We start from the raw sequence: 25,683 nt of genomic DNA, 5'->3' as shown, positions 1-25,683 counted from the left end.
ATATATATATATATATATATATATACACACACCACATCTTCTTTAGCCATTCATCAATTGATGGACACTAAGGTTGCTTCCTATCTTGACCATTGTAAATAATGCTGCTGTGAACATTAATGTACATGTATCTTTTTGAATTAGTGTTTTTTTTTTTTTTCAAATATATACCCAGGAATGGAATTCCTGGGTCAAACGGTAGTTCTATTTTTGTTTTTTTGAGAAACCTCCATACTGCTTTCCACGGTGGCTGCACCAATTTACATTCCCACCAACAGTGTGAGAGGGTTCCCTTTTCTCCACACCCTTGCCAAAATTTGTTATTTGTGTTCTTTTTGGTGATAACCATTCTGACAGGTGTGAGGTAATATCTCATTGTGGTTTTGATTTGCATTTCCCTGATGATTAGGGATGTTGAGCATATGATTTTCTTTTTAACTTTATTTATTTATTTTTAAAATAAATTTATTTATTTTATTTATTTATTTTTGGTATCATCGGGTCTTTGTTGCCATGCGCGGGCTTTCTCTAGTTGCAGCAAGCAGGGGCTACTGTTCGTTGCAGTGTGCAGGCTTCTCATTGCGGTGGCTTCTCTCGTGGAGCACGGGCTATAGGTGCACAGGCTTCAGTGGTTGTGGCACACGGGCTCAGTAGTTGGGGCTCACGGGCTCTAGAGTGCAGGCTCAGCGGTTGTGGTGCACGGGCTTAGTTGCTCCGCGGCATGTGGGATCTTCCCAGACCAGGGCTTGAACCCGTGTCCCCTGCATTAGCAGGCGATTCTTAACCACTGTGCCACGAGGGAAGCCCTCTTTTTAACTTTAAAGAACTCTCTCTCTGCTATTACTAAAGTTTAAAGTTTGGGTTACAATAGACCTTGTCCTGAAGTTCTTAGTTAATGTTGATAAAAATGTACTATATGTTATTAATGGTCTTTGGGGTCAGTAGAACATTTTATCATAGTGTTTTCACCAGAGGGCTTTGGCACCGTATCAACTTTCTCTGATTCCTTAAGATGTTTAATCCTAACATCTGGTATCTGGATTTGTAAGACACTGGGGGAAAACATGTAATGAACATAGAGAATTCTTGATCAAATGTACGTTATGACTAAAAAGTCTGGGGAGACATGAATTTACTTGGACATGGCCTTGATAGTTTTTCCTTGGGTGGACTTTAAATAAGTGTGAAGCTTTAAGTGTCATGATACCAGTTACAAGATGATTATAAAATAGTCAGACTCTTGGAAAGAAAGAGTAGAATGAAGGTTGCCAGAGAAACAGGGAGGTATTAGCCAAAGGGTATAAAGTTTAGTCATACAAGATGAATAAGTCCTAGAGATCTGCTGTACAGCACAGTGCCTGTGGTTAACAGTACTATATTGAATACTTAAAATTTTGCCGAGAAGATAGATCTTATGTGAAGTGTTCTTATCACATAATAGTAGCAATAATAACAACAACAATAATAATAAATACGAGGTTGGGAGAAAACTTTCGGAGGTAATGGACGAGTTTATGGCACAGGTCACAGTGATGGTTTCACAGATATATACTTATCTACAAATCCATCAAGTTGTATACATTAATTATGTATAGCTTTTTGTACGTCAAAACATTTCTTTAAATAAAAAGTGTCATGTTAATAGCTTTCCAAAAAAATAATAGAGGAATTATTTCATTACTCATTAATTTCCATTATATAATGTTTTTGCAAGTGGCAAAAAATTTTTTTCCTGCTTCTCTTTCTATGTTTCTTCTTCATGATATGTCTGTGCTTGAAATGAACCTTTAGCTACACAGATGTGGGGTCTGCCTCCATTTTCGGTCCCCCTGGGCCCAGGTATTCCTAGAAAATAGGTTTATTCTGTATAAGATTCTGCTTTTTCTGGTGCCCGTAAATTCTGTCTTATTTTCCCTGCACCATCTAATCATTTACTAAGAGTCTCCAGTATACTATGCCAGACATAAAAAATATAGAGATAACTAAATATACCCTGCCTTTGATTTGCTCCCAGGCTAGTAAGGGAGACAGACATATAAACGAATAATCAAAATAAAGCATAATAAATGTAAAAGCAGGCTATAGGATCACAGAAAAAGGAATGACTAATTCTTCCTCGGCAATTATGAAAAGGCTTCTTAGACAAGGTAATATGTGATCTGGGGGTTTTTTTTGTTTTTTTTTTTTTCTGTGGTACGCAGGCCTCTCACTGCCGTGGCCTCTCCCGCCGCGGAGCGCAGGCTCCGGACGCGCAGGCCCAGCGGCCACGCCCCACGGGCCCAGCCGCTCCGAGGCATGTGGGATCCTCCCGGACCGGGGCACGAACCCGCGTCCCCCACATCAGCAGGTGGACTCCCAACCACTGCGCCACCAGGGAAGCCCTGATCTGGGTTTTGAGTGGGCATTAAAGGGGTATTGTAGGCAGCATGCATCATATATAGGGATAGAGATAGGAGAGGGTAAGAAATATTTGGTAGAACTGACAGAACCTGATGACCAATTGGATGTTGGAAATTGAGAGAAAGGAGAGAATTGAAAACGCTTCTAAGATTTTACTCATTCATTTAACAATTTTATTACCTACTCTGCTACAAGAGAGTGAGTGGATGACGTTCCAGTGACAGAAAAAGGAAATATAAGGGCAGAAGCAGTTTAGGGGGGTGAGATCAGATGTTGAATTTGAGCTGCCTGCAAAGCCTCCAGGTGCACTGGTCCAGTGTGCCCGCAGAAATGTGGGTCTGAGAGGAGGAGGGAGGTCCCGACTGAAGAAAAAGGGTGGGGGCCATCAGCAAATGATGGCCTGGACAGGACCAGACACAATTTGTGGGGCCTGGTGAAAAAGAAAATGTGGTCCCCCTTGTTCACAAGGCAGGAATAGGGTGCCATTAAAGTTATTAAATAAACTTGTACTAAAATACAAAGCATTTTCCTTCCTTCCACAGTCTCTCAGCGTGTCATGGTGGTTTTTATTTGCTATTTAATGTTCTTCTAAGTAAATAAAAATATTAAATTATTGGCATGAATTTTACCATTCATCTTTATACTGTGCAATGCCAGTTCTAAATGTAGATATCAGAACGTTCAACTGTTCTGTGTACATGGAATCACTCAGATTATGCAATTCATATTTCTGGATGGACTCTGGAAGGTGCCTCAAAGCTGCTCAGACGAAAAGAATACTAGCCAGATTCAGAGAAGTTAGGAGGAAGAAAAGGTTTCCCCAGGCACGGTATGGGCCCAAAGGATCTGGGGATACTTGCTGGGTAAGTTCAGAGCCTTGAAGGTGCTGGGGATTCCGCCTTGGGACTGGCAAGATCTGCATGCACTTGGACCTGATAGATGCTGTGTTCCCCTCCCACCAGCCCCCAGACCAATGTGCCGTGCCTCAAGAGGGAGCTGGGAAGTCAAGTCAGGCATCTCGCATTTCCATCTGTCCCAACCTACAGCAGATAGGCGACCCCAAGGGTACCACAACCTCTGTGCCAGGATGTGCCGGGTATTTGGATCAAGGAGAGGCTGGCCCCAGCCAATCGCCCACTGAAGGAGCTGCAGTGTTGCCAGCCTGGGGTGGGGACAGCCACCACTGCCGGGCCTTGCCCTTGAGATGCCACTGGTTGTGACCCCAAACCTCCTCACACCGCACTCAGATCCTTGCCAGGGCAGAGGGCGGCAGCAGTTTGGGGAGAGGGGGAGTAAGGGAGAGCAGGCAGGACCCAGGGCGAAAGGGTCAGAGAGCTGGTGGCCAAGAACACTTCCCAGGGAGGCACAGGAGGAAAGATAGCACGTACACTGAGATGCCAAGCCCTCAGCACATGCTCCCGCTGGCCATCAAGCTTCACTCCCGAACACAAATTCAAGGACAGCATAAGAATCTCAGGACAGCAGCATGAAACCCCAAGCATGGGACTCTTTGCGACTGTACTAATCGCAAACACATGCAACCAGCCCTAGGCCTGCGACATTGCCCAAGAGGATAAGAAAATAGATGAGGGCCAAGAAGGAAGACTGGGGAGCTCCAACATGAGAGAGGTAGATGGAAGAAAAAAAAAAAGCAAGAACAAAAATAAGGCAGACTTGGGACTTCCCTGGTGGCACAGTGGTTAAGAATCTGCCTGCCAATGCAGGGGACATGGGTTCAAGCCCTGGTCCAGGAAGATCCCACATGCCATGGAGCAACTAAGCCCGTGCACCACAACTACTGAGCCTGTGCTCTAGAGCCCTCGAGCCACAACTACTGAGCCCACGTGCCGCAACTACTGAAGCCCGTGCGCCTAGAGCCCGTGCTCCGCAACAAAGAGTAGCCCCCAGCTCACTGCAACTAGAGAAAGCCCGCGAGCAGCAATGAAGACCCAGTGCAGCCAAAAATAACTATAATAAATTAATAAATTTTTAAAAAAATAATAAGGCAGATTTGAGGACACGGGGAGGGGGAAGTGTAAGCTGGGACAAAGTCAGAGAGTGGCATGGACTTATATATACTATCAAATATAGAATAGATAGCTAGTGGGAAGCAGCCGCATAGCGCAGGGAGATCAGCTTGGTGCTTTGTGACCACCTAGAGGGGTGGGATAGGGAGGGTGGGAGGGAGGGAGACGCAAGAGGGAGGAGATATGGGAACACATGTATATGTATAACTGATTCACTTTGTTATACAGCAGAAACTAACACACCATTGTAAAGCAATTATACTCCAATAAAGATGTTTAAAAATAAATAAGGCAGAGATGAACAGGGAGAGAGAGGTAAGTGCAGAAGCCAAGAGAAGGGGAGGACCACCTCCAGCCGAGGCTTCTCCTGGGAGCTCTACAGATATGGTTACTTGTTCCACAGGCATTTTAAAAATTTTAGCCAATATTTAGAAATGAGAAGGATTCTCATAAAAAAAGCTTTTCTTTAAAAAATTAAGAGATTTAACAACACCGTGTCTACACTCTGCCATGGCGAAAATCAACCAAAGTTGAGCAGCCGCTGCTCCCCTGCAAGGGGCTGCATCGCTGCTGCTGGACCAGCCTCCCAGGACTCACTGGGCTCTGCCTGTGCAGCCACCCGGGCCCCGCTTCCCCCAAGCCGATTACCGTGGGCGCCGAGATCAGAAACTTGGGTCCCACAGCCTGTCCAAGGCTGCAGGAAGGTCAAGTAGAAGGGGGCCTAAAAATAGGTCATTGGATTCGGCAAGTAGGAAAACACTGTTGACATCTTCGTTAGAACAGTCTGAATGGAGCAAATGGGATGGGAGCCAGATGGCAGTGGGCTGTGAAGTGAATGGGAGGTGACGAAGTTGAGGCAGCAAAGGTAAAGACTCATTTTTCACGCATTTTTCTTTTTTTTGTCATAAAGGAGGGTGATGGAAAAGTAGTTTGAACCCACCCAGCTATCCCTATTCCTCCCTCTTTCTCCTTCCCACACACTCTCTATAACTAAATAAAGAAAGAAAGCAAGATGACATAAAGCAACATCTCTGCTTGAAATTTTTACACTTTGGGAAAAAAAAATTAGTTCAAGACCAGAAGTGGAAATTAACTGAGATTTTCCTGCTCTGTGTTAAAGTGTCATCCTCAAAGATACCAATCATGAGTATTTATTGCTTCTTATTGGCAGTTAGAAAAAATAAAATTAGAGACTAATTCATTTGAGACTAATTCAGAGTTGTTTTTTTTTTACAGTTACTTTAAAATATTTAACCTGTTTCTTTTTTGTTTTTTTCTTTTAATATAGCAGCACAACACAGAGTCAAACATTTAGGCTCTGCTTTGAAAATCTCGAAAACTATCTGATAGCCCTGTATTTTTAAAAAATAACAGGTAAACTACTCAGATCCTAAGCTGTTGTGTAGACTAAGCAACATTCTCCCTTCCAATTGTTGAATAAACTAATCTTAAAATAAATGGTGACATCTGTTTCCACCTACTGCACCATTGTTTGGATGTTTCGCAGGCTTGTTTTTCCATACAGAATGTGATTTAGAGGCTGATAGTTGATCATGAACTAGTTAGCTCTGGATTTAGTAGGTTCTACATTTTATGAAAGGTCTGACTTGGGCAAGTATACCCTACCCTCAAAGTGGAACTTACCAGAATTGTGAGGATTGAATGCCTCTTGCTCGGTGCTACTGGAGATGCTCTGATTTGTTAACAGACTTCTGCGAGGTGATTTAGGTCAAGTTTTGGAATCCTTGCAAAGTAATCAGATTTTAACCTTGGCTTCCGCTAGTCTATCAAAATACAGGAAGCCTGCTCACTCCCTCTGTGGCCTCCCCTGACCAACTGTTTAGAGTGTGGTCTGCAGAGTTCACCAGGGTCTTGTAAGATATGCAGCTTTCAACACAATGATGTGTGTCGATGAGATTTTGTGACTTTGAGTGGATGTCAAGTACATGAGACAAGCTACACTTTATTTAAAAAAAGGAGGGGAGGGGAGAACTGTATAATTTTTAGATGTTTGTTTTTAATGAAGTCGTAGATAGCAACCAGCCTTTATTTAATAAATTGCTAGACATCTTTAAGGAAAACTGAAAGCATAATGTTAAGGGCATTTAGTCTGCAACTTTGAGCACCATTCTTTGATGCTATTGAATAGCTTTGGCCTCTACAATAAGCTGATACTCTCTACCTGAAGTCCAAAGCTGCAAGTCAGCGAGCTGGCTTTGTATACATAATTCCAACAGTTGACCCATCCTAGACTTGGATGAAGGCGGTGTGGGGAGCTGTGGGTAAGGGGCTAAGGGTGTGGGGAGGGAAGGGCTTTGTGGTAGGCAGAGAAAATGGGTGCAGAAGGGGCCAAGAGGCCATTCTCACTGTCTTACTTCCTCATTATCCAACCACTCTAGCCATTAGAAATCTCAGTTCTGTGCCTGCTACATCACTAAGACTGACATGTGCAAACCCCATGGATTTTTCTTCAACTTTTATTCTTTTTAACGCTTTGCAGGAAGTGACAGTCTTGGCAAGTCCCATTTTTCATCAAGTCTTCTTCTTCCTTGACTTCTGTGGCACAGAACTCTCTTGGTCCTCCTGCCACCTACATTCCCACTACTTCTCCATGTCCTTTCTCTCACCTCCAACACTTCATCCTCCCACCCACCTCCCACGTGCATCCTTGTGGGACTGGCTTCTCTACTCTCGCCCTTTGTGATGTCATCCAGCATTATGTTTTTGATTCTCACTTCTGTGCCGATGACTACCAAATCATGTCACATAAACCCAACATCTCTGTCAAGTTGTAGACCAAGGTCCACAAGCAGTATAGTGGGAAAGCTAGCCTATTATGCCTCTGTGGCTTTTCTTTCTGCCACTCTCCTATTCAATCACTACATCCCAGCCAAACTGGACTGTTTTCTGCTCTCCAAAAGTCCCTCCAAACTCTTCCAGCTCTGGACTTTTGCTCAGGGCGGTCTCTCCCTTTCTCTCTTTACCCCCATCCTGATTTCAAGGCAGTATTGGTCTGGGTCCAGGCAGGAGAATGGAAACCACTCTAGGCGTTTCAAACACAGGGAATTTAATACAGGGAATTGGTTGCAAAGATGCTGGAAGTGTTGGAATAGCAAAAGGTGAGGCGGGGGGAGCTGAAGGAGTAAAAGAGAAGGCACAGCTAAGCACCCTTGGTCTGAAGCCCCTCAGTCCACACCTACTACTGTACTGCTTGTCAGTTCTGGATGTGCCAAAGGGGTGCTGCCTGGACCAGGCTGGAACTGCTGAAATGATACTGCCATGGCCTGGGCTGCTAAAGTCTGGATCCCCACCCCTGCTGCAGCTCCAGCAGCCACCTCACTCTCAGAGCCAGAGCAAGACTCCTCTCTCTGCTGCCTTTGGATTCCCTTCTGGGCCCAGCACATAAGAGGGTCTAGGAATGTAGTTTTCAGACACTCAGCCTTACCTCTTCGAGACATAGCACAGAATGGCAGGTGGGGCTGTGAGACAACAGGCATTAACTGGACAAGAGCCCCATTCAAATAGCATGCATTTCCTAAAGGAGTTCTTGATTCCTTATCTCCCGGCCCCTCCACCACCCCTAGCTAAAAGAAACGCTCCCTCTTCTGAATTTTGTCTAAATTTTGTTTGTCCGTTTGACTCAATTTAAAATATATTTATTGAGAATCCACTTGGTACCAGGCACCATGCTAGGTGCTGAAAATACAACTATGAGTACGACAGGCTAGGCTTCTGTTCCCCTGGAGCTTCATGGAATTCAAGGTCTCATTGGGGAAACACACCGTTAAACCTGCAATTACAATGTAGCTTGACGAGCACTAAGATAGGGGAAGTACATGTGTGGGAGCCCACACAAGAATGGTGTTTAAAGCAAACTGGGAGGGTCAGGAAGTGCTTCTAGAGGAAGCCAAAGTCTGAAACCAAAGAGGTAGGGGTCATGGGAAAATGCACTTGATAGAAAGAAACCCACGTACAAAGGCCCAGAGGTGAAAGAGAATGCACTTCAGGAAGATAAACCAGGTGTGGGCGGAGTGGCAGGCACAGAAATTCTGAAGTGGAGAATGGAGACGAGGAGAATGAGGAGAGATGGGGCTGGAGGAGGCAAAAGACATCATATCAAGAAAGGCCTGGTCTTCCCTGGTGGCGCAGTTGTTGGGAGTCTGCCTGCTAAGGCAGGGGACACGGGTTCGAGCCCTGGTCTGGGAGGATCCTACATGCCGCGGAGCGACTGGGCCCGTGAGCCACAACTACTGAGCCTGCTCGTCTGGAGCTTGTGCTCCGCAACAAGAGAGGCCGCGATAGTGAGAGGCCCACGCACCACGATGAAGAGTGGCCCCTGCTCGCCACAACTAGAGAAAGCCCTCACACAGAAATGAAGACCCAACACAGCCAAAAGTAAATTAATAAATTAATAAACTCCTACCCCCGACATCTTCTTTAAAAACAAAAAAGAAAGGCCTGGCGAGCCAACATGAAACAGTTTGGATTTTATCCTAAAGACAATGGGAACCCATTGAAGGTTTCCAGTAGGGATGTGGCATGCTCAGGTATTCATTTTAGGAAGTTTGTGTGGAAATAACATACCTGCAGAAGTTCCACTATCCATGGCAGTTTTTATAGCACAGGCCACCTTTACCAACTGCCTCATCTGTCTTAAGATGCTCTAGAGACATTTGATCTCTAAAACACTCCTCTTTGCTTGAGATTAAAATCCCACTTTTTCTGCTGCCCACTGTATAATTTCATTTATCTGATATTCTGGAAAAGGCAAAGACAGAAATATACATGCGGGGACACAAATCAAATCAGTGGTTGGGAGGGGCTGGGATTTGCCAGAGGGGTTGACTACAAAGGGGGACAAGGGAATTTTTTTGTGGTAATGGAAATATTTTTTCATGATTGTATGTGTTTGTCAAAACTCATAGAACTATACACTCAAGAGGGTGATTTAACTGCTTGTAAATTATGCTTCAATAAGCTTAACTTAAAAAAAAAAATCTTTCCTTCCTACTGACTCTTGCACCTGCATTGCACCCCTGATTTCTCTCTTGTACCACCTCCTACCTTGGCATGTATGAAGTCTGGCTACTCGTGTCGACTTAAATCTGTTACCGGCAGTGTAAAATCTTTCCTGGTTTGTCTCTCTGTGTTTTTGCAACTGCTATTTGCTCCTGTGGACAGTGGGCAGAGCTTACATACATTTTGATTGTTTTTCCTGTAGGTAAGTCAGCACTCAGCACTCACTCATTCTGAGGGTGTCTATTTTCCAGAGGAGTGATTTCAATTTTGATGGGCTCTTTGATCATCTTTTGACTGACTTGCCTCTGGTTCATAGGGTGCCGATTCCAGCCCTTTCCCTTTTCCTCTTAGTTCATTAGTTCAAACCTCGCAATCTGATACTGAGCGGATATGAAGGTTCTAACCAGACAGCATGCAAAACTAAATATTAAACAGGAAGATAAAATGACTCTTATTTTGAATGCAGAAAGTAAAAAGAAGACCAGAGTTTCTCTATTCTTCCTTGGAAATGAAGGAAACTGCAGACTTTGGAAGCATCACAAAGATGACTTTTTCTCCCCAGTTGGACAAGAAGCAGCCTGAAGCCTGGCAGGTACTGCCTGCTTGTGTTTGCACTGCCAAAAGCCTGTGATTCTAAAGCATATCAGGTTTCTAGAAAAAAAAGAAGTCTACCTGTGGAGGATCGGGAGGGATTTCCCACCCGGAGTGAGGCCTGAGGGTAAAAGGATTATTTTATCATTGTCATTTGCCAAAAATATTATTTCCTTGAGTTGCATGGAGACAAATCGGTTTAAAGAATCTGGTTTTGTTTTTATCTTATGCCCTGGAAAAATCTGACATGTGGAGTTCTTTTTTAAAGCTATGTCTTTTACTTATTTTATTTAATTTTTTTACTGAAGTATAGTTGAGGTACAATATTATATTAGTTTCAGGTGTCCAACATGGTAATTCAATAGTTTTATAGATTCTACTCCATTTAAAGTTTTTTTTTTAAATATAAATTTATTTATTTATTTTTGGCTGCTTTGGATCTTCGTTGCGGTGTGCGGGCCTTGTCAAGGCATTTTGGTGCCTTGTCTGTGTTGTGGAGCACGGGCTCTAGGCACGTGGGCTCAGTAGTTGTGGCATGTGGGCTCTAGAGTGCAGGCTCAGTAGCTGTGGCACACGGACTTAGTTGCTCCATGGCACGTGGGATCTTCCCAGACTAGGGCTTGAACTTGTGTGCCCTGTGCTGGCAGGTGGATTCTTAACCACTGCGTCACCAGGGAAGTCTCATTTAAAGTTTTAATAAAATATTGGCTCTATTCCCTGTACCACACATATATCCTTGTAGCTTATTTATTTTACACACAGTAGTTTGTACCTTTGAATCCCCTACTCCTATCTTGCCCCTTCCCCCTTCCCACTACCCACTCACTGGTAACCATTAGTTTGTTTTCTATATCTGGAAGTCTGTTTCTGTTTTGTTATATTCATTCAGTTCTTTTATTTGTTAGATTCCACACATAGGTGATATCATACAGTATTTGTCTTTCTCTGTCTGACTTATTTCACTTAGCATAGTACCCTCCAGGTCCATCTGTGTTGTTGCAAATGGCAAAATTTCATTCTTTTTTCTGTCTGAGTAATATTCCATTGTCTGTGTATGTATGTATATCCTCTTTATCCCTTCATCTGTTGATGGACACTTAGGTTGCTTCCATAGCTTGGCAATTGTAAATAATGCTATGAACATTGGGGTGCATGTATCTTTTTGAATTAGTGTTTTTGTTTTCTTTGGATATATACCTAGGAGTGGGATTGTTGGGTCACATTCTAGTTCTATTTTTAGTTTTTTGAGGAACTTCCATACTGTTTTCCACAGTGGCTGCACCAGTTTACATTCCCACCAACAGTGTATGAGGGTTCTCTTTTCTCTACATCCTCACCAACATTTGTTATTCGTGGTTTTTTTGATGATAGCCATTCTGGCAGGTGTGAGGTGATATCTCACTGTGGTTTTGATTTGCATTTCTCTGATGATTAATGATGTTGAGCAACTTTTCATGTGCCTGTGCCATCTGCATTTCTTCTTTGGAAAAATGTCTATTCAGGTCTTTTGATCTTTTTTAAAAAAATTTATTGATTTTTTAATTTAAATATTTGGCTGTGTTGGGTCTTCATTGCTGCGTGCGGGCTTTCTCTAGTTGCGGCAAGCAGAGGCTACTCTTGGTTGTGGTGCAGTGGCTTCTCCTGTTGCGGAGCATGGGCTCTAGGCACATGGGCTTCAGTAGTTGTGGCACGTGGGCTCAGTAGTTGTGGCTCGCAGGCTCAGTGGTTGTGGCACACAGGCTTAGTTGCTCCATGGCACGTGGGATCTTCCTGGACCAGGGCTCGAAACCGTGTCCCCTGCACTGGCAAGTGGATTCTTAACCACTGTGCTACCAGGGAAGCCCATTTTGCCCATTTTTTAATCGTTTTTTTTTTATATTGAGCTGTATGAATTGTTTATATATTTTGGATATTAACCCATTATTGGTCATATCATTTGCAAATATTTTCTCCCATTCAGTAGGTTTTCTTTTCGTTTTGTTGATGGTGGCACATGGAGTTATTGATTTTAATTGTCAGGTGTTTAATGTCACCCATGGCTTGCCCAGCCTGTAGAATAACTTGCTGAAATTATTAAATGCTTTCATTCCAACACAACAATCAATAGAATAATATAATCCGGCATTTCATATTTTGCAAGGTAGATTGAAGTTGGTATGCATCATAAACCTGGCAAATATGTGAGCCTTGTTATTTTCATTCAATAGCATCTTTAAACCTTTAAGATGGGTGCAAACTGCTGTTATGGGACAATCTGGCCTGCCACTTGTTTTTGTAAATAAAGTTTTATTGAAACATCACTACTTCCATTTGTTTACATATTGTCTATGGCTGCTTTCCACACAACAGCAGAACTGTGAAGTTGCAGCAGAAACCACATGGCCCAAAAAGCTGAAAATATTTACTACCGACTGTTTACAGAAGTTTGACCATCTCTCTCCTCTAAGAGGTAACATCTTCCATAGTCAGTTTCAGAATCCCCATTAGTCCTGCACTCGGGCCTTACTTTTGAAGTGAAGAATGAAAAGGTAGCATCTGTGTTGTGAATATCTCTCTCAAGAGTACAGATATTTAAAAAAAAAAAAAAGAAAAGAGAAAATAAGTACAGATATTTTGTTTTGAATAAAGAATAGGAAGAAAGCTAATAAAATTATTGTTTGTTTTCCTAGAAAATATCTTAGGCAAAGTTTCCAGCTGGCCCTCTTTGTGACATAAAATTTATGGTCATGTGTTTATGTGTTTTCAGGCACATTCAATAGTAAATAACTTAAAACATCTTATGAGAAAAAGCAATCATTCTTAAACTTTTGGTGGTTACCGACTCTTTTGGTTACCAGCAAAGGCCTAAAGAGCCTCCCTTAGGGCTAAAAATGGGCAAATGCACTCAAACTCTGTGCATAACCTCAAGCGTTCACAGAGGTCTGTACAGTCCAGGTAAATTACTCTTTTACTGACTGATGAGTCTCTACAGGCACGACTCCAGGCACGAGCTGGTCCGAGGAGGGGGATGCGGAGGGTCCCAGCATGCACAGAAAATCACACCTCAGAAGCAGCCTCTTTGTTTTATAAAAGTAAAGCCTTAAACGGTATTTAGGCTGCAGACGCTAGTGTTTGGATGCTGGCTCTACATGATCTGAGGTACAAACAAAAACCTTTGTGAGGGCTTCCCTGGTGGCGCAGTGGTTGAGAGTCCGCCTGCCGATGCAGGGGACGCGGGTTCGTGCCCCGGTCCGGGAAGATCCCACATGCCGCGGAGCGGCTGGACCCGTGAGCCATGGCCGCTGAGCCTGCGCGTCCGGAGCCTGTGCTCCGCAACGGGAGAGGCCGCGACAGGGAGAGGCCCGCGTACCAAAAAAAAAACCTCTGTGAGCCTCTGAATTGCAGAAGCTGCAATCTGGTGGTTAGGGAATCTCCAGTAATAGAAGGCAACTGCAGAGGTCAGGTGATAAACGTCCCAGAAATATGCAAACACTGCACAGCTCTGAGAGTTCCGTATGGGCCCCACACTTAATTGCAAGGACTTATCTCTTAAGTCTTTCAGTTTTTTCTACCCATTACTGTGCAGTGCAAGTCAGGTTTGCAGAAATATCTCTGCAGAGGTAGGATGTCACATACATTTAAAGCAACTGGAATAGGGGCTTCCCTGGTGGTGCACTGGTTAAGAATCCGCCTGCCAATTCAGGGGACACAGGTTCGACCCCTGGTCCAGGAAGATCCCACATGCCGCGGAGCAACTACGCCCGTGCACCACAACTACGGAGCCTGTGCTCTAGAGCCCTCGAGCCACGACTACTGAGCCCTCGTGCCGCAACTACTGAAGCCCACGCGCCTAGAGCCCATGCTCCACAACGAGAGAAGCCACCGCGATGAGAAGCCCGCGCACCGCAACCAAGAGTAGCCCCCGCTCGCCGCAACTAAAGAAAGCCCACGCACAGCAACAAAGATCCAACACGGCCAAAAATAAAAAAGTTAAAAATTTTTTAAAAAGTAACTGGAATAACTAAATGATAACCCACCAAGTTAAAGATGGGAGACAGGAACCCTCTGATGAAGTCTCCACTGGCATGCCAACCCACACTGCTCAGGAGTCCTCGCCAAAACTGGTGTTCATCATTTGCATATAAGCTTTGTTTATTCACCAATGGAAGAGAGCGGGTGATTTGCAAGTACCTTCTAAGTTGAGTAAACAGTTATGTGTTCTTCCCTCCAAATTCAATATGTGCGATTGGGTGCTCCTCTGGTAGGGTCCACTTCTTACAGAAATCTATTTTGTGGACGGTGGGCACCCTAGACTGGGGAGCCATAACTTCCTTGGGATGGAGTGGCCCACATCACAGAGTACCTGTTCCCCAAGCCCAGCTCCTGGATGGTTCCTGTATGGTTTTATGGGTGTGGAAGGGGTGCAGAAGGAATTGCCAAAGATAAACTATAACCACCGGAGAGCCCTGTCACACCCGTGTCAGGTTACATTGTTTGCTAGAATATTCCGGGAGAGCAAAGCCTCACCACCTGGGTAGTTAGCCACGCTGTTTGTCTGCAGGCATCACAAAATGCTGCCCAGATCCAACATAGCAACAGGTTTTAGTCCTGATGAAGTAAAAATAAACAAGAAAGGTAATAAACTTTCGCCTTGAATGTTTGGTGATTCATTGCTTAGCCTTGATATTTTCTCTGCTAAATTATAATTGTTTCTACAGGTATGTGATCAGTTTATTCTTTTTTCAGTGTGAAAGGGAAAAAACTGGGGCACTCCCCATCTGCAAGTCTGCAAGTAGCAGGGTCCTTTCCCCTCTGGCCCTCCCTCTTTCCTTCCCTCTCTCTCTCTCTCTAAGATTGGGGACAGGTTAGTAGCAAGGGGCTGAACTAAGAGTTAAAGAAACTGGGGGTCGACTTTAGCTTCAAGGTTGCTGAGTTGCCTCAGGCAAATCCTTTAACCCTATTGGGTTTGTTTCTTCAGCTGTAAAAAGAAAGCTTAGGAGGAGATGGTTTCTAAATCCCCTTCTAGCTCTGAAATGTGATTTTGTGATTGCTTTGGAATACCTTGGGACATTCAAAGAATCTTTGACTCCCACAGAGGGAACAGAGTTCCAGGAGGGACATGGCCTGTATATTATTTAAACAATGGAATTTCAATAAGGCTTCTCCCATTAAGGCATTTGGTGCAGGCAAGCATTTTATAATAAACTTCCCATGAGCTCATTTAAAGCGCCATTAAAAAACAAACATATTTTGGGACTTCCCTGGTGGCCCAGTGGTTGAGAATCCACCTGCCAATGCAGGGGACGTGGGTTCAAGCCCTGGTCCAGGAAGATCCCACGTGCCACGGAGCAACTAAGCCCATGCGCCACAACTACTGAGCCTGTGTTCTAGAGCCCACGAGTCACAACTACTGAGCCTGCGTGCCACAACTACTGAAGCCTGCGAGCCACAACTACTGAGCCTGCGTGCCACAACTACTGAGCCTGCGTGCCACAACTACTGAAGCCTGTGAGCCACAACTACTGAGCCTGCATGCCACAACTACTGAGCCTGCGAACCACAACTACTGAGCCTGTGTGCCACAACTACTGAAGCCTGCGCGCCTAGAGCCCGTGCTCCGCAAGAAACCACCGCAATGAGAAGCCCGTGCACCGCAAGGAAGGGTAGCCCTCCACTCACCACAACTAGAAAAAGCCTGTGTGCAGCAAGGAAGACCCAACATAGCCATAAATAAATACATAAATACAAAAATAAATAAATACATAAATAAATTTATTAAAAAACAAACATTTTTTAGAGTGAGCTCCTTCTAATTACCCACTATTAGAGTTTCATGTTTCCTTCCAATCTTGAGTTCTGGGCATCTGCAGATGCCCAGGAAATTGTAGCTCTCAAGAAAGATAATTGGTTTGATAAACACTGTAGATACAATGACTAAAGCGTATAAACCAAATGGATTTGTCCTAATCTCCCTTCCTGAGTTCTTCCCACTCTCCTGCATTACAGCCTCTATCATTTAAAACAGTAATGTAAAAGGTAACATTTACCAGTGCCTAATTGCCAAACACTGTTCTAAGGGCTAACACTAAGCATAGCGCTCACAATATTCCAAGTCTTACATTTGTTAATTTAGCAAGTTCTCCCTGCAGTCCTATACGGTAGGTACTTTTATTATCTCTATTTAACAACGAGGAAACTAAAGCACAGACAGCTTAAGTAACTTGTCCAAGGTCACACAGCTAAAAAGTGGCAAAAGCAAAATTTGAAGGTGGTAGGGCTCCAGAGCTCAGACTCGCAACCATTTTACCATAGGGCATTATACTCGGCATGCATGAATTCAGGAAGCAATGTTTTATAACAGAAGTTTTTAAAATGTCATTTCATCTAGTATTTTATCATCCAAGCGAAGGCTAATCTAGAGATGATTTGGAATGACAAAATGATTTCCCTCTAATAATCTTTCCATTTAGTAATCTTTTTATTTATTTATTTTTTTGCGGTATGCGGGCCTCTCACTGTTGTGGCCTCTCCCGTTGCAGAGCACAGGCTTCGGACGCACAGGCCCAGCGGCCATGGCTCACGGGCCCAGCCGCTCCGCGGCCTCTGGGATCTTCCCAGACCCGGGCACATACCCGTGTCCCCTGCATCGGCAGGCGGACTCTCAACCACTGCGCCACCAGGGAAGCCCTAGTAATCTTTTATGCTGATAATAATCAGCATAAAAGCAACAGCTCCAAGATTTTATGGACCAGCCAGAGATGTTTCAGTACTTTCTTTTTATCTCTGCTCCCATAGTGAATTTCTGAAAAAACTGCCAGGAGTCTATTTTAAACCAAGTTAGGGAGCCTCAGCCTTAGCCTCTCAGGCTCCGCCAGGGACCTGCAGCCCGAAGCTGCGGAGCCGCGGCCCCAGGCGCTGCGGTCTCAGGTTTCTTTACCTCCGGAAAGAAAACAACTGACACCTTGCATCCTGGAAGTTCATTTAAGAGACTGAAATTAGAGACTTCTTTCAAATTTGGACATGGCTAATCGAGGAGCAACAGGACCTAACAGGCCAAATACTGGAAATAAAATATGCCAGTTCAAACTAGTACTTCTGGGAGAGTCTGCTTTTGTCAAATCGAGCCTAGTGCTTTGTTTTGTGAAGGGCCACTTTCATGAATTTCAAGAGAGTACCATGGGGGCTGCTTTTCTAGCCCACACTGTGTGTCTTGATGACACAACAGTAAAGTTTGAAATGTGGGATACAGCTGGTGAAGAACAATACCATAGCCTAGCACCCATGTACTACAGACGAGCGCAAGCAGCCATAGTTGTATATGATGACACAAACGAGGAGTCCTTTGTCAGAGCCAAAAACTGGGTTACAGAGCTTCAGAGGCAAGCCAGTCCTAACATTGTAATAGCTTTATCAGGAAACAAGGCTGACCTCGCCAATAAAACAGCTGTCAATTTCCAGGAAGCACAGTCCTATGCAGATGACAACAGTTTATTATTTCTGGAGAAATCAGCTAAAACATCAATGACTGTAAATGAAATATTCATGGCAATAGCTAAAAAGTTGCCAAAGAATGAACCACAGAATCCAGGAGCACATTCTGCCAGAGGAAGAGGAGTAGACCTTACTGAACCCACGCAGCCAACCAGGAGTCAGCGCTGTAGTAACTAAACCTCCAGTTTAAACTAACTGGAATGTTCTTCTGCTTCCTAATTGTTAATAGCAGTGGAATTGGAGCATTTAACCAGCCCAGTATGACTTCCAAAAAGAAGAGACTTACAATAGGCAAGTTTCTAATACAGAATTATGTTAAGTGTTTTGAACTTAATTTTTAATAACATACATGTGACCCTCTGACTAATGTTTTAGCAGTGGAAGGGGGAAATGAGAGCTGGGTGTACCCTTGTTTCCTTGGAAGGTTAGCGGGACTCATTTCTCTTCACCAGTGATATAAACAAATGATTCTGAACCCACAGTTAACCAACCAGTTCTGTGAAAAAGATTTGGAACTTACTCATTTGGACTTTTCCAAAAAAATTCTTTCTTTGGAAGGAGGTTCTAAAGATATTTATGCTTAGCTACCATATTCAGGCAACCTGTAATTTCTCTTAGTATCCTTATTTAAAGTATACATTCCACATTTTAACAAATTAGCCACAAGGAAACAGTTCCACATCTTCAAGGGGAAAAAAATGAACATTAGTGGCATCTAAATTATAGCTAGTCCTGTTATTTTTTAAATGGGGTAAAAAAAAAATCAAATGTAACCCCGTCTTATTTTAGGAGCATGAAAACTAATAAAATGCATCTTAAAGGATAGTGTTCCCTTCAAACATGTAAGTTCTTCAACAAAAGTGAAACAAACCAGGTGTCTGTGATTTCTGTTTAATCCCTGCTGGCCATTACATAGCTTTTGTTGTTTTGGGAGTAGGGAGGGGGCTTTTGTGCCCTTTGGACATAAACATAGTAAACGCACTAACAATTATGTACATTCAAACTTGATTATTTTAAATTCGATCTTCAGCTGTACTGTAAATAGGGTACCGCATTGCAGTCTCCATATATGTTTATTACTTTTCTATAATATTTAAGAGTTGCTTAAAAGTATACCAAATGTACAGTTACTAAAACAGCTACTTTTTTCCTTCTCTCCTCCTTTGAAAGGAAGGGACTTCAATTGTTCCTACCTGGCTAGAACCATAATAAACAATGTACCAGTAATTTGTAACATAAGTATTGGATATGTTAGTAACAATCTTGCAGCCTTGTTTTCCAAAGTTCATTTTATTTTGATCAGGTCAGTATATTTGCACTAATTGTTTTAGGTATTTTCATTATATGAAATCTACCATGTGTCAGAGATGATTTAATCTATTTAAGTGTTGAACTGCTAGCAGAACTTGTACATTCACAGTAATTCAAAATTAGTAAGGAAAACATTTCACCAGGGTTTAGTTTTATATTGAGGTACTCAGGTTGGGACACAGTGGTATAAAAAACAAAAAAATTTTTTTAATTAGAAAAAATAAACCAAGTTAGGGTTCACAGGTCAGGTCCTTCCATTTAAGGCAGTTGAAGCTACAGCCTTGGAGGCTGACGTTAATTTCCCCAGGTGACGTACATTAGGTCTACCCAGAAGTAATAATCATAACGGGCATCCCTTGTGTTCACACATGTAGCCCATGGATCCTCTGACAAGCTTATTTTAGAGAAGAGGAGACTGAGGCTCAGAGTACTTGACATTTCTCCTGGGACAGCACACAGTGAGAGCCAGAGCTGAGGTATTCGGACTTGCAGCGCTGGGCAATTTCCATCCCACCCTTTAAACATATAGGCATCAAAACATCTGCCAAACTCGTTCTTGGAGGAACCATTTCAAAGTTCTTTGTTTTAAGAATCTTCGATATGGATTTGTTGAATGGCCTCTAACCATCTCAAAGCCCAGTGAAATGGTCCCTTCCTCGAAAACATTTGCTTGGATTTAGGGCTGGGTAGGTGGGCGCCAGCCTAATGTTTTTGATCCAAATGATGGATTTGGTGACTAAGATGAGAGATCATTTAAATAGCAATACATTTAAAGCTGAGTATTTCAATCAAGTGAAAGGGAAAACAAAGCGTTTTCAATCTTTGTATTTATCATTTATTGTGATGGAATTTGTGATGAGTCAAAGAAAGGTTATGGAACAGCAGCCTGCATTTGTTCACCAGACTTAGCATGGGAAGGTCAAGCCATTCCTGGTTAAAGTTAAAAATTAGTTACCTTTCCCCATGATACGATTGAATAAGCACATTAACAGTTTATAAAAGAGGTTGTGAAACCTCCTAAGGGGAAAAAGAAATATTATGTAACCAGTTTAGGGGAGAGACTTGCCTGATTCCACCTCGCAGTAGGGGGTTGAACTGCCTGACTGGGAGGTTCATTCCTATTTCAAAAGTATTATTATTTCTCCGGAAGTGTTTATCTTTTATTGCTAATAACACTTTACTCTCCACTTTCTCTGCTCTGTCCTCTCAATCTACGTCACCACCCACACCCTGAACCAATATAAACATCTACCCAACATCGGAGCACTAATCCTTATTAAGTAAAAGCAGCACTGTCTTTTCTGCCTACCAACAGGGTTATAATCCTTGAACTGTCATTGGGCCAAGCTTTATTGGACTTGTGGTTAGGGTGCTTGAATATCTATTTAAATCCAAACTGACAAAATACATGTGGACATCAATTAAAACAATGACACCCAAAGGTATATTGAAGAGCCACAAGAAGTGTTTAGGATTGTAACAGCCCTGCTACCTTAATAAGGAGAGCCTGTTAAGCATTTATACATGGTTAGTAGTAATGTCATTCATATATTTTTTTCTAAAAAATGTTCATCTACTATAACCAGACAGTAAGGGAACTGATATATATATCAACTTTAAATTGTTTAAAAATATCCTGCCTTGAGGGCTTCCCTGGTGGCGCAGTGGTTTAGAGTCCGCCTGCCGATGCAGGGGGACACGGGTTCGTGCCCCGGTCCGGGAGGATCCCACATGCCGGGAGCGGCTGGGCCCGTGAGCCGTGGCTGCTGGGCCTGCGCGTCCGGAGCCTGTGCTCCGCAACGGGAGAGGCCACAATGGTGAGAGGCCTGCATACCACAAATAAATAAATAAGTAAATATATCTTGCCTTGGGCTTACCTGGTGGCGCAGTGGTTGAGAGTCCGCCTGCCGGCCGGTCCGGGAGGATCCCACATGCCGCGGAGAGGCTGGGCCCGTGAGCCATGGCCGCTGAGCCTGCGCGTCCGGAGCCTGTGCTCCGCAACGGGAGAGGCCACAACAGTGAGAGGCCCCCGTACCGAAAAAAAATATATACATATCCTGCCTTTTGTGATACTTGTCATCATTAAATATGTATTAGGTTGCTGGGTAAAAATGCTCTAATGCTAGATTTGTGGTAGGAGAATGTGAAGTTCTACCTACAGTGGGAATTCAATTAAACTTTTTAAACAAAATTATGGCCTTCAAATACATGAAAAGATGCTCAACATCACTAATCACTAGAGAAATGCAAATCAAAACCACAATGAGGTATCACCTCACGCTGGTCAGAATGGCCATCATCAAAAGATCTACAAACAATAAATGCTGGAGAGGGTGTGGAGAAAAGGGAACCCTCTTGCACTGTTGGTGGGAATATAAATTAATACAGCCACCATGGAGAACAGTATGGAGGTTCCTTAAAAAACTAAAAATAGAACTACCATATGACCCAGCAATCCCACTACTGGGCATATACCCAGAGAAAACTATAATTCAAAAAGAGTCATGTACCACAATGTTCATTACAGCTCTATTTACAATAGCCAGGACATGGAAGCAACCTAAGTGTCCATTGACAGATGAATGGATAAAGAAGATGTGGCACATATGTACAATGGAATATTACTCAGCCATAAAAAGAAACGAAACTGAGTTATTTGTAGTGAGGTGGATGGACCTAGAGTCTGTCATGCAGAGTAAAGTAAGTTAGAAAGAGAAAAACAAATACCGTATGCTAACACATATATATGGATTCTAAAACAAAAATGGTTCTCATGAACCTAGAGGCAGGACAGGAATAAAGACACAGACGTAGAGAATGGACTTGAGGACATGGGGAGGGGGAAGGGTAAGCTGGGACAAAGTGAGAGAGTAGCACTGACATATATACACTAACAAATGTAAAATAGATAGCTAGTGGGAAGCAGCTGCATAGCACAGGGAGATCAGCTCAGTGCTTTGTGACCACCTAGAGGGGTGGGATAGGGAGGGTGGGAGGGAGATGCAAGAGGGAGGGGATATTTGTTATACAGCAGAAACTAATACAACATAAAGCAGTTATAGTCCAAAAAAGATGTTAAAATAAAAAAAAAACAATTTTTAAATGTGAACAATCTGTCCTCTATATTCTTCCAGAGGCAATATAGATGGACTTTAGTCCCAGTTCCACATATTAAAAAGGAGATTTTGGCTAAGTTAGTTAACCCCTCTGTATCTTAGTTCATTTATAAAATGAACATAACAAAAGAAGTTGATTCAGAGAGTTGATGAAGATCAAGTGGGATGTTTTTGTCTTTTGTATCTCAGTGAACATTCAATATGGTTTAGCTATTTTATATTCCATTACTAATAGTTAATGCTATTGATGGCTGAACTTGTACCAGGAAGCTTTGTTACAAGTACTTTACTCATCTTACCTTAATGATATAACAATCTTACGAAGTAGGTAGTTTTATCCTGGTTTTATAGGTAAGGAAAATGTGGCACAAAGATTTTGAGCAATGTCACAAAATCACTAAGTAAGAGGGCTAGGATTTGAACCCAGAAAGTCTGGCTCTAAATCTCTTTTACGTAAGTAGTGTGACTAGACAATAGTAATTCTCAAGTCATTGTACTTAACTCATGGCAGGTCAGTGATACTGAAAATTGTCAGCAAAAATTTGAAGCCATGGGCAATGGGTGTGTCTAACCAAAATACATCCATTAGAGCCTAAAGGGTTTTTTGTTTTTTGTTTTTTTGTTTTTGTTTCTCTCACCTACAGAAAATGTCATTGGAAAAATAACTAAAATAACTGAAAATGAGGTGTTGCCTTATCTACCCATCACTCCTGAAAGAAAAGTAAAAGAATTCCAAATTTTGGGTTTTGAAGAGGCAAGTCAATACATGAACATCAATACATGAACTTATTTACAAAACAAACAGACTCACAGACTTAGAGAGCGAACTTATAATTACCAGGGTGGGAAGGGTCGGTGGCGAGGAATAGATTGGGAGTTTGGGACTGACATGTACACACTGCTATATTTAAAATGGATAACCAACAAGGACCTACTGTATAGCACAGGAAACTCTGCTCAGTTATACATGAATCACTTTGCTGTACACCCAAAACTAACACAACATTGTTAATCAACTATACTCCAATATAAAATAAAAAGTTTAAAAAAATCAATACAAATAGCCAAACGACGTATGAAGAAAATGTTCATCTTGATAGTAATGTGGTAATAGTAACACGCAGTGTGTGTGATCATGGGGAGGAGCAGCAGAGGTTCAGGGTCAAATGACCTTCCACAGGGCAGTTTGACAGAGTATCAAAAACCTTCAACAAGGTGACTTCCCTGGTGGTGCAGTGGTTAAGAATCTGCCTGCCAATGCAGGGAACACGGGTTCGATCCCTGGTCCAGGAAGATCCCACCTGCTGCAGAGCAACTAAGCCCATGCACCACAACTACTGAGCCTGCATGCCACAACTACTGAAGCCCGCGCTCCTATAGCCCATGCTCTGCAGAAAGAGAAGCCACTGCAATGAGAAGCACACACACTGCAACGAAGATTAGCCCCAGCTCTCCACAACTAGAGAAAGCCCGCACAGTAACAAACACCCAACATAGCCAAAAAGAAATAAATAAAATAAATTTAAAAAAATTTTAAAAAACCTTCAACAAGCATGCCCTCTACCTGCCCATTCCACTTTTAGGAATTAATTCTATACAAAAGAATGCATAAATGTGTTTATTTAAACATTATTTATAATAAAAACTTGGGAGCAACCTCATGAGAAATTTATTATGCATAAGGCAATTCAATTTTTTTCTAAGGAAATGGACATGGATGTGAGCAAAGATTTACCAAAACAGATGTTCATGCTAGTAAATAGTAAATAATAGGAAAAAGAAAGAAAAAGAAAAGAAAGAAGGAAAGAAAATGACTTCATTTGTTAAAAAGGAGAAATTAAAGAAATTACAATGTGCCTGCATAATTTGGAAATTATATTGTAGACGTCCATAAATATGCACATGAAAAAGACTCAAAGAACATACACTAAGAGGTTAGCAGTCATAACATCAGAGTTGTAGTACTAAAAGTAAATTTTGCTATATTTTCTTTGTGTTTTCCAGAGTTTCTTCATTAATCATGTATTACTTTTGTACTAGGGGAAAATAAGCATATTATAATAAATAAAATATTTATTTTAATGTGGAAAAATTTCAGGTCTATATTAATCAAGATGCTAAACTTTGAGTGACAGAAAACCCAGTTCAAATTGTCTTAACAAGAAGGAAGTTATTCCTGAACATGCCCCAGGCATGGTTGGACCAGGTCTCAGACCTCTCATCATCTCTTTATCTCTTGTCTTTCTTTTCTTTCTATTGCTTCGTTTTTAGGAATGTTCTCTCCATGTGGTGGTACACGTGTTCACAAATCTATTTATATCCCCCTCTCTCAGCAAATCCACCAATTGCCTTTTCAATAAGACTTAAAAGTCCTGAATCTTATTTTCATGGGCCGTCTGAGGATAGTGGACCCATCTGTGATCCTATCAGCTCTGTGAATGGAATGCCGTGATTGGTTATGCCTGGGTCACATGCCCAGTGCTGGAGCCAGGAGGTGTGGTTAGGTAGGATGGCTGGAGTGAGAGTTGGGGAAGGTGTTTTCCCTAAGAGACAGCGGGGTTGGTTCCATGTGAAAAAAGAAGAGTGGAATACGTGGTGAGGTAAAAGCCACAAAAACAAAGACACATTCACCACAAGATTGCAGTTTCTTTAGAGGTTGGCTAGACATGGCTAGGAGTAGCATTAGCAGCCTTGAATCATTTAGATTTCTTGTGGTTGCAAGTGACAGAGAATTCACTTAGATTTGGATTAAACAACAAAGAGAATTTATTGGTTTACATAACTGAAAAATCTGGGCTGGCTTCAGTAAGGCTAAGCTACCCAAGGATCTGGCTCTTCCAGTGTCTCCAGTGGTGACAGTTTCAGCTCCAGATTCTACACAAAGGCTCCTGGCAACTCTGGGCTCTCTCTCCAGGGTAGCGAATTGCTCATCCTCACCACCCACCAGGTGTGATCTAGGGACAGAGAATCTCTTTTAGTATTTTTCAAGCAAGTCCTGTGATTGTCACCTCTCTCACTGGCCCAAATGGAAAGAGTTTGAGAAGGATTAGTATTCATTCTTCTCTAAATGTTTGGTAGAATTTACCAATGAAGTCATTTGGTCCTGGACTTCTTTTGTTGTGGAGTTTTTGATTACTGATTCAAGCTCCTTACTAGTAATCAGTCTGTTCAGATTTTCTATTACTTCATGATTCACCTTTGGTGGGTTTTATGCTTAAGGAATTTATCCATTTCTTCTAGGTTGTCCAATTTGTTGGCATATGATTATTCACAGTAGTCTGTTATAATCCTTTGTATTTCTGTGGTATTACTTGTAATGTATCCTCTTTCACATTTTTTTTTAATTTAAAAATTTTTAATTTTTATTGGAATCCTCTTTCACGTCGAATTTTATTTGAGTCCTCCCTCTTTTTTTCTTGGTAAGTCTAGTTAAAGGTTTGTCTATTTTGTTTATCTTTTCAAAAAAACAGCTCTTAGTTTCATTGATGTTTTCTATTGTCTTTTTTTTTCTATTGCCTTTTTAGTCTCTATTTCATTGAAAATTTCTGCTCTGATCTTTGTTATTTCCCTTTTCCTACTAACTTGGGCTTAGTTTGTTCTCCTTTTTCTAGTACCTTGAGTTGTAAAGCTTGGTTGTTTATTTGCGCTCTTTTTTCTTAATGTAGGTGTTTATCGCTATGAATCATTGGCCTAAATTGAATCATAAACTCATCCCCAACCAATCCATATGGCCTGAGGAATGGGATACA

At 42.3% G+C, this 25,683-nt stretch overlaps 1 protein-coding gene across 1 annotated transcript; it reads left to right on the top strand.

Annotated features, from left to right (window-relative positions):
- Positions 1 to 17,036: 17,036 nt before the first annotated feature.
- Positions 17,037 to 17,684, top strand: LOC309960998 (ras-related protein Rab-5A-like; the record flags this gene model as incomplete). The annotated part of the gene is made up of 1 exon (XM_082838015.1): positions 17,037 to 17,684. One exon carries the CDS (start codon positions 17,037 to 17,039, stop codon positions 17,682 to 17,684), a length of 648 nt encoding a protein of 215 aa, XP_082694141.1.
- Between the last annotated feature and the right edge of the window lie 7,999 nt (positions 17,685 to 25,683).

Source organism: Leucopleurus acutus (genome assembly GCF_964270905.1).
Source record: "Leucopleurus acutus genome assembly, chromosome: 4".
NCBI lineage: Eukaryota > Metazoa > Chordata > Mammalia > Artiodactyla > Delphinidae > Leucopleurus > Leucopleurus acutus.
The sequence above is the reverse complement of the archived record's forward strand: the minus strand, read 5'-3'. Positions and strand labels throughout refer to the sequence as shown.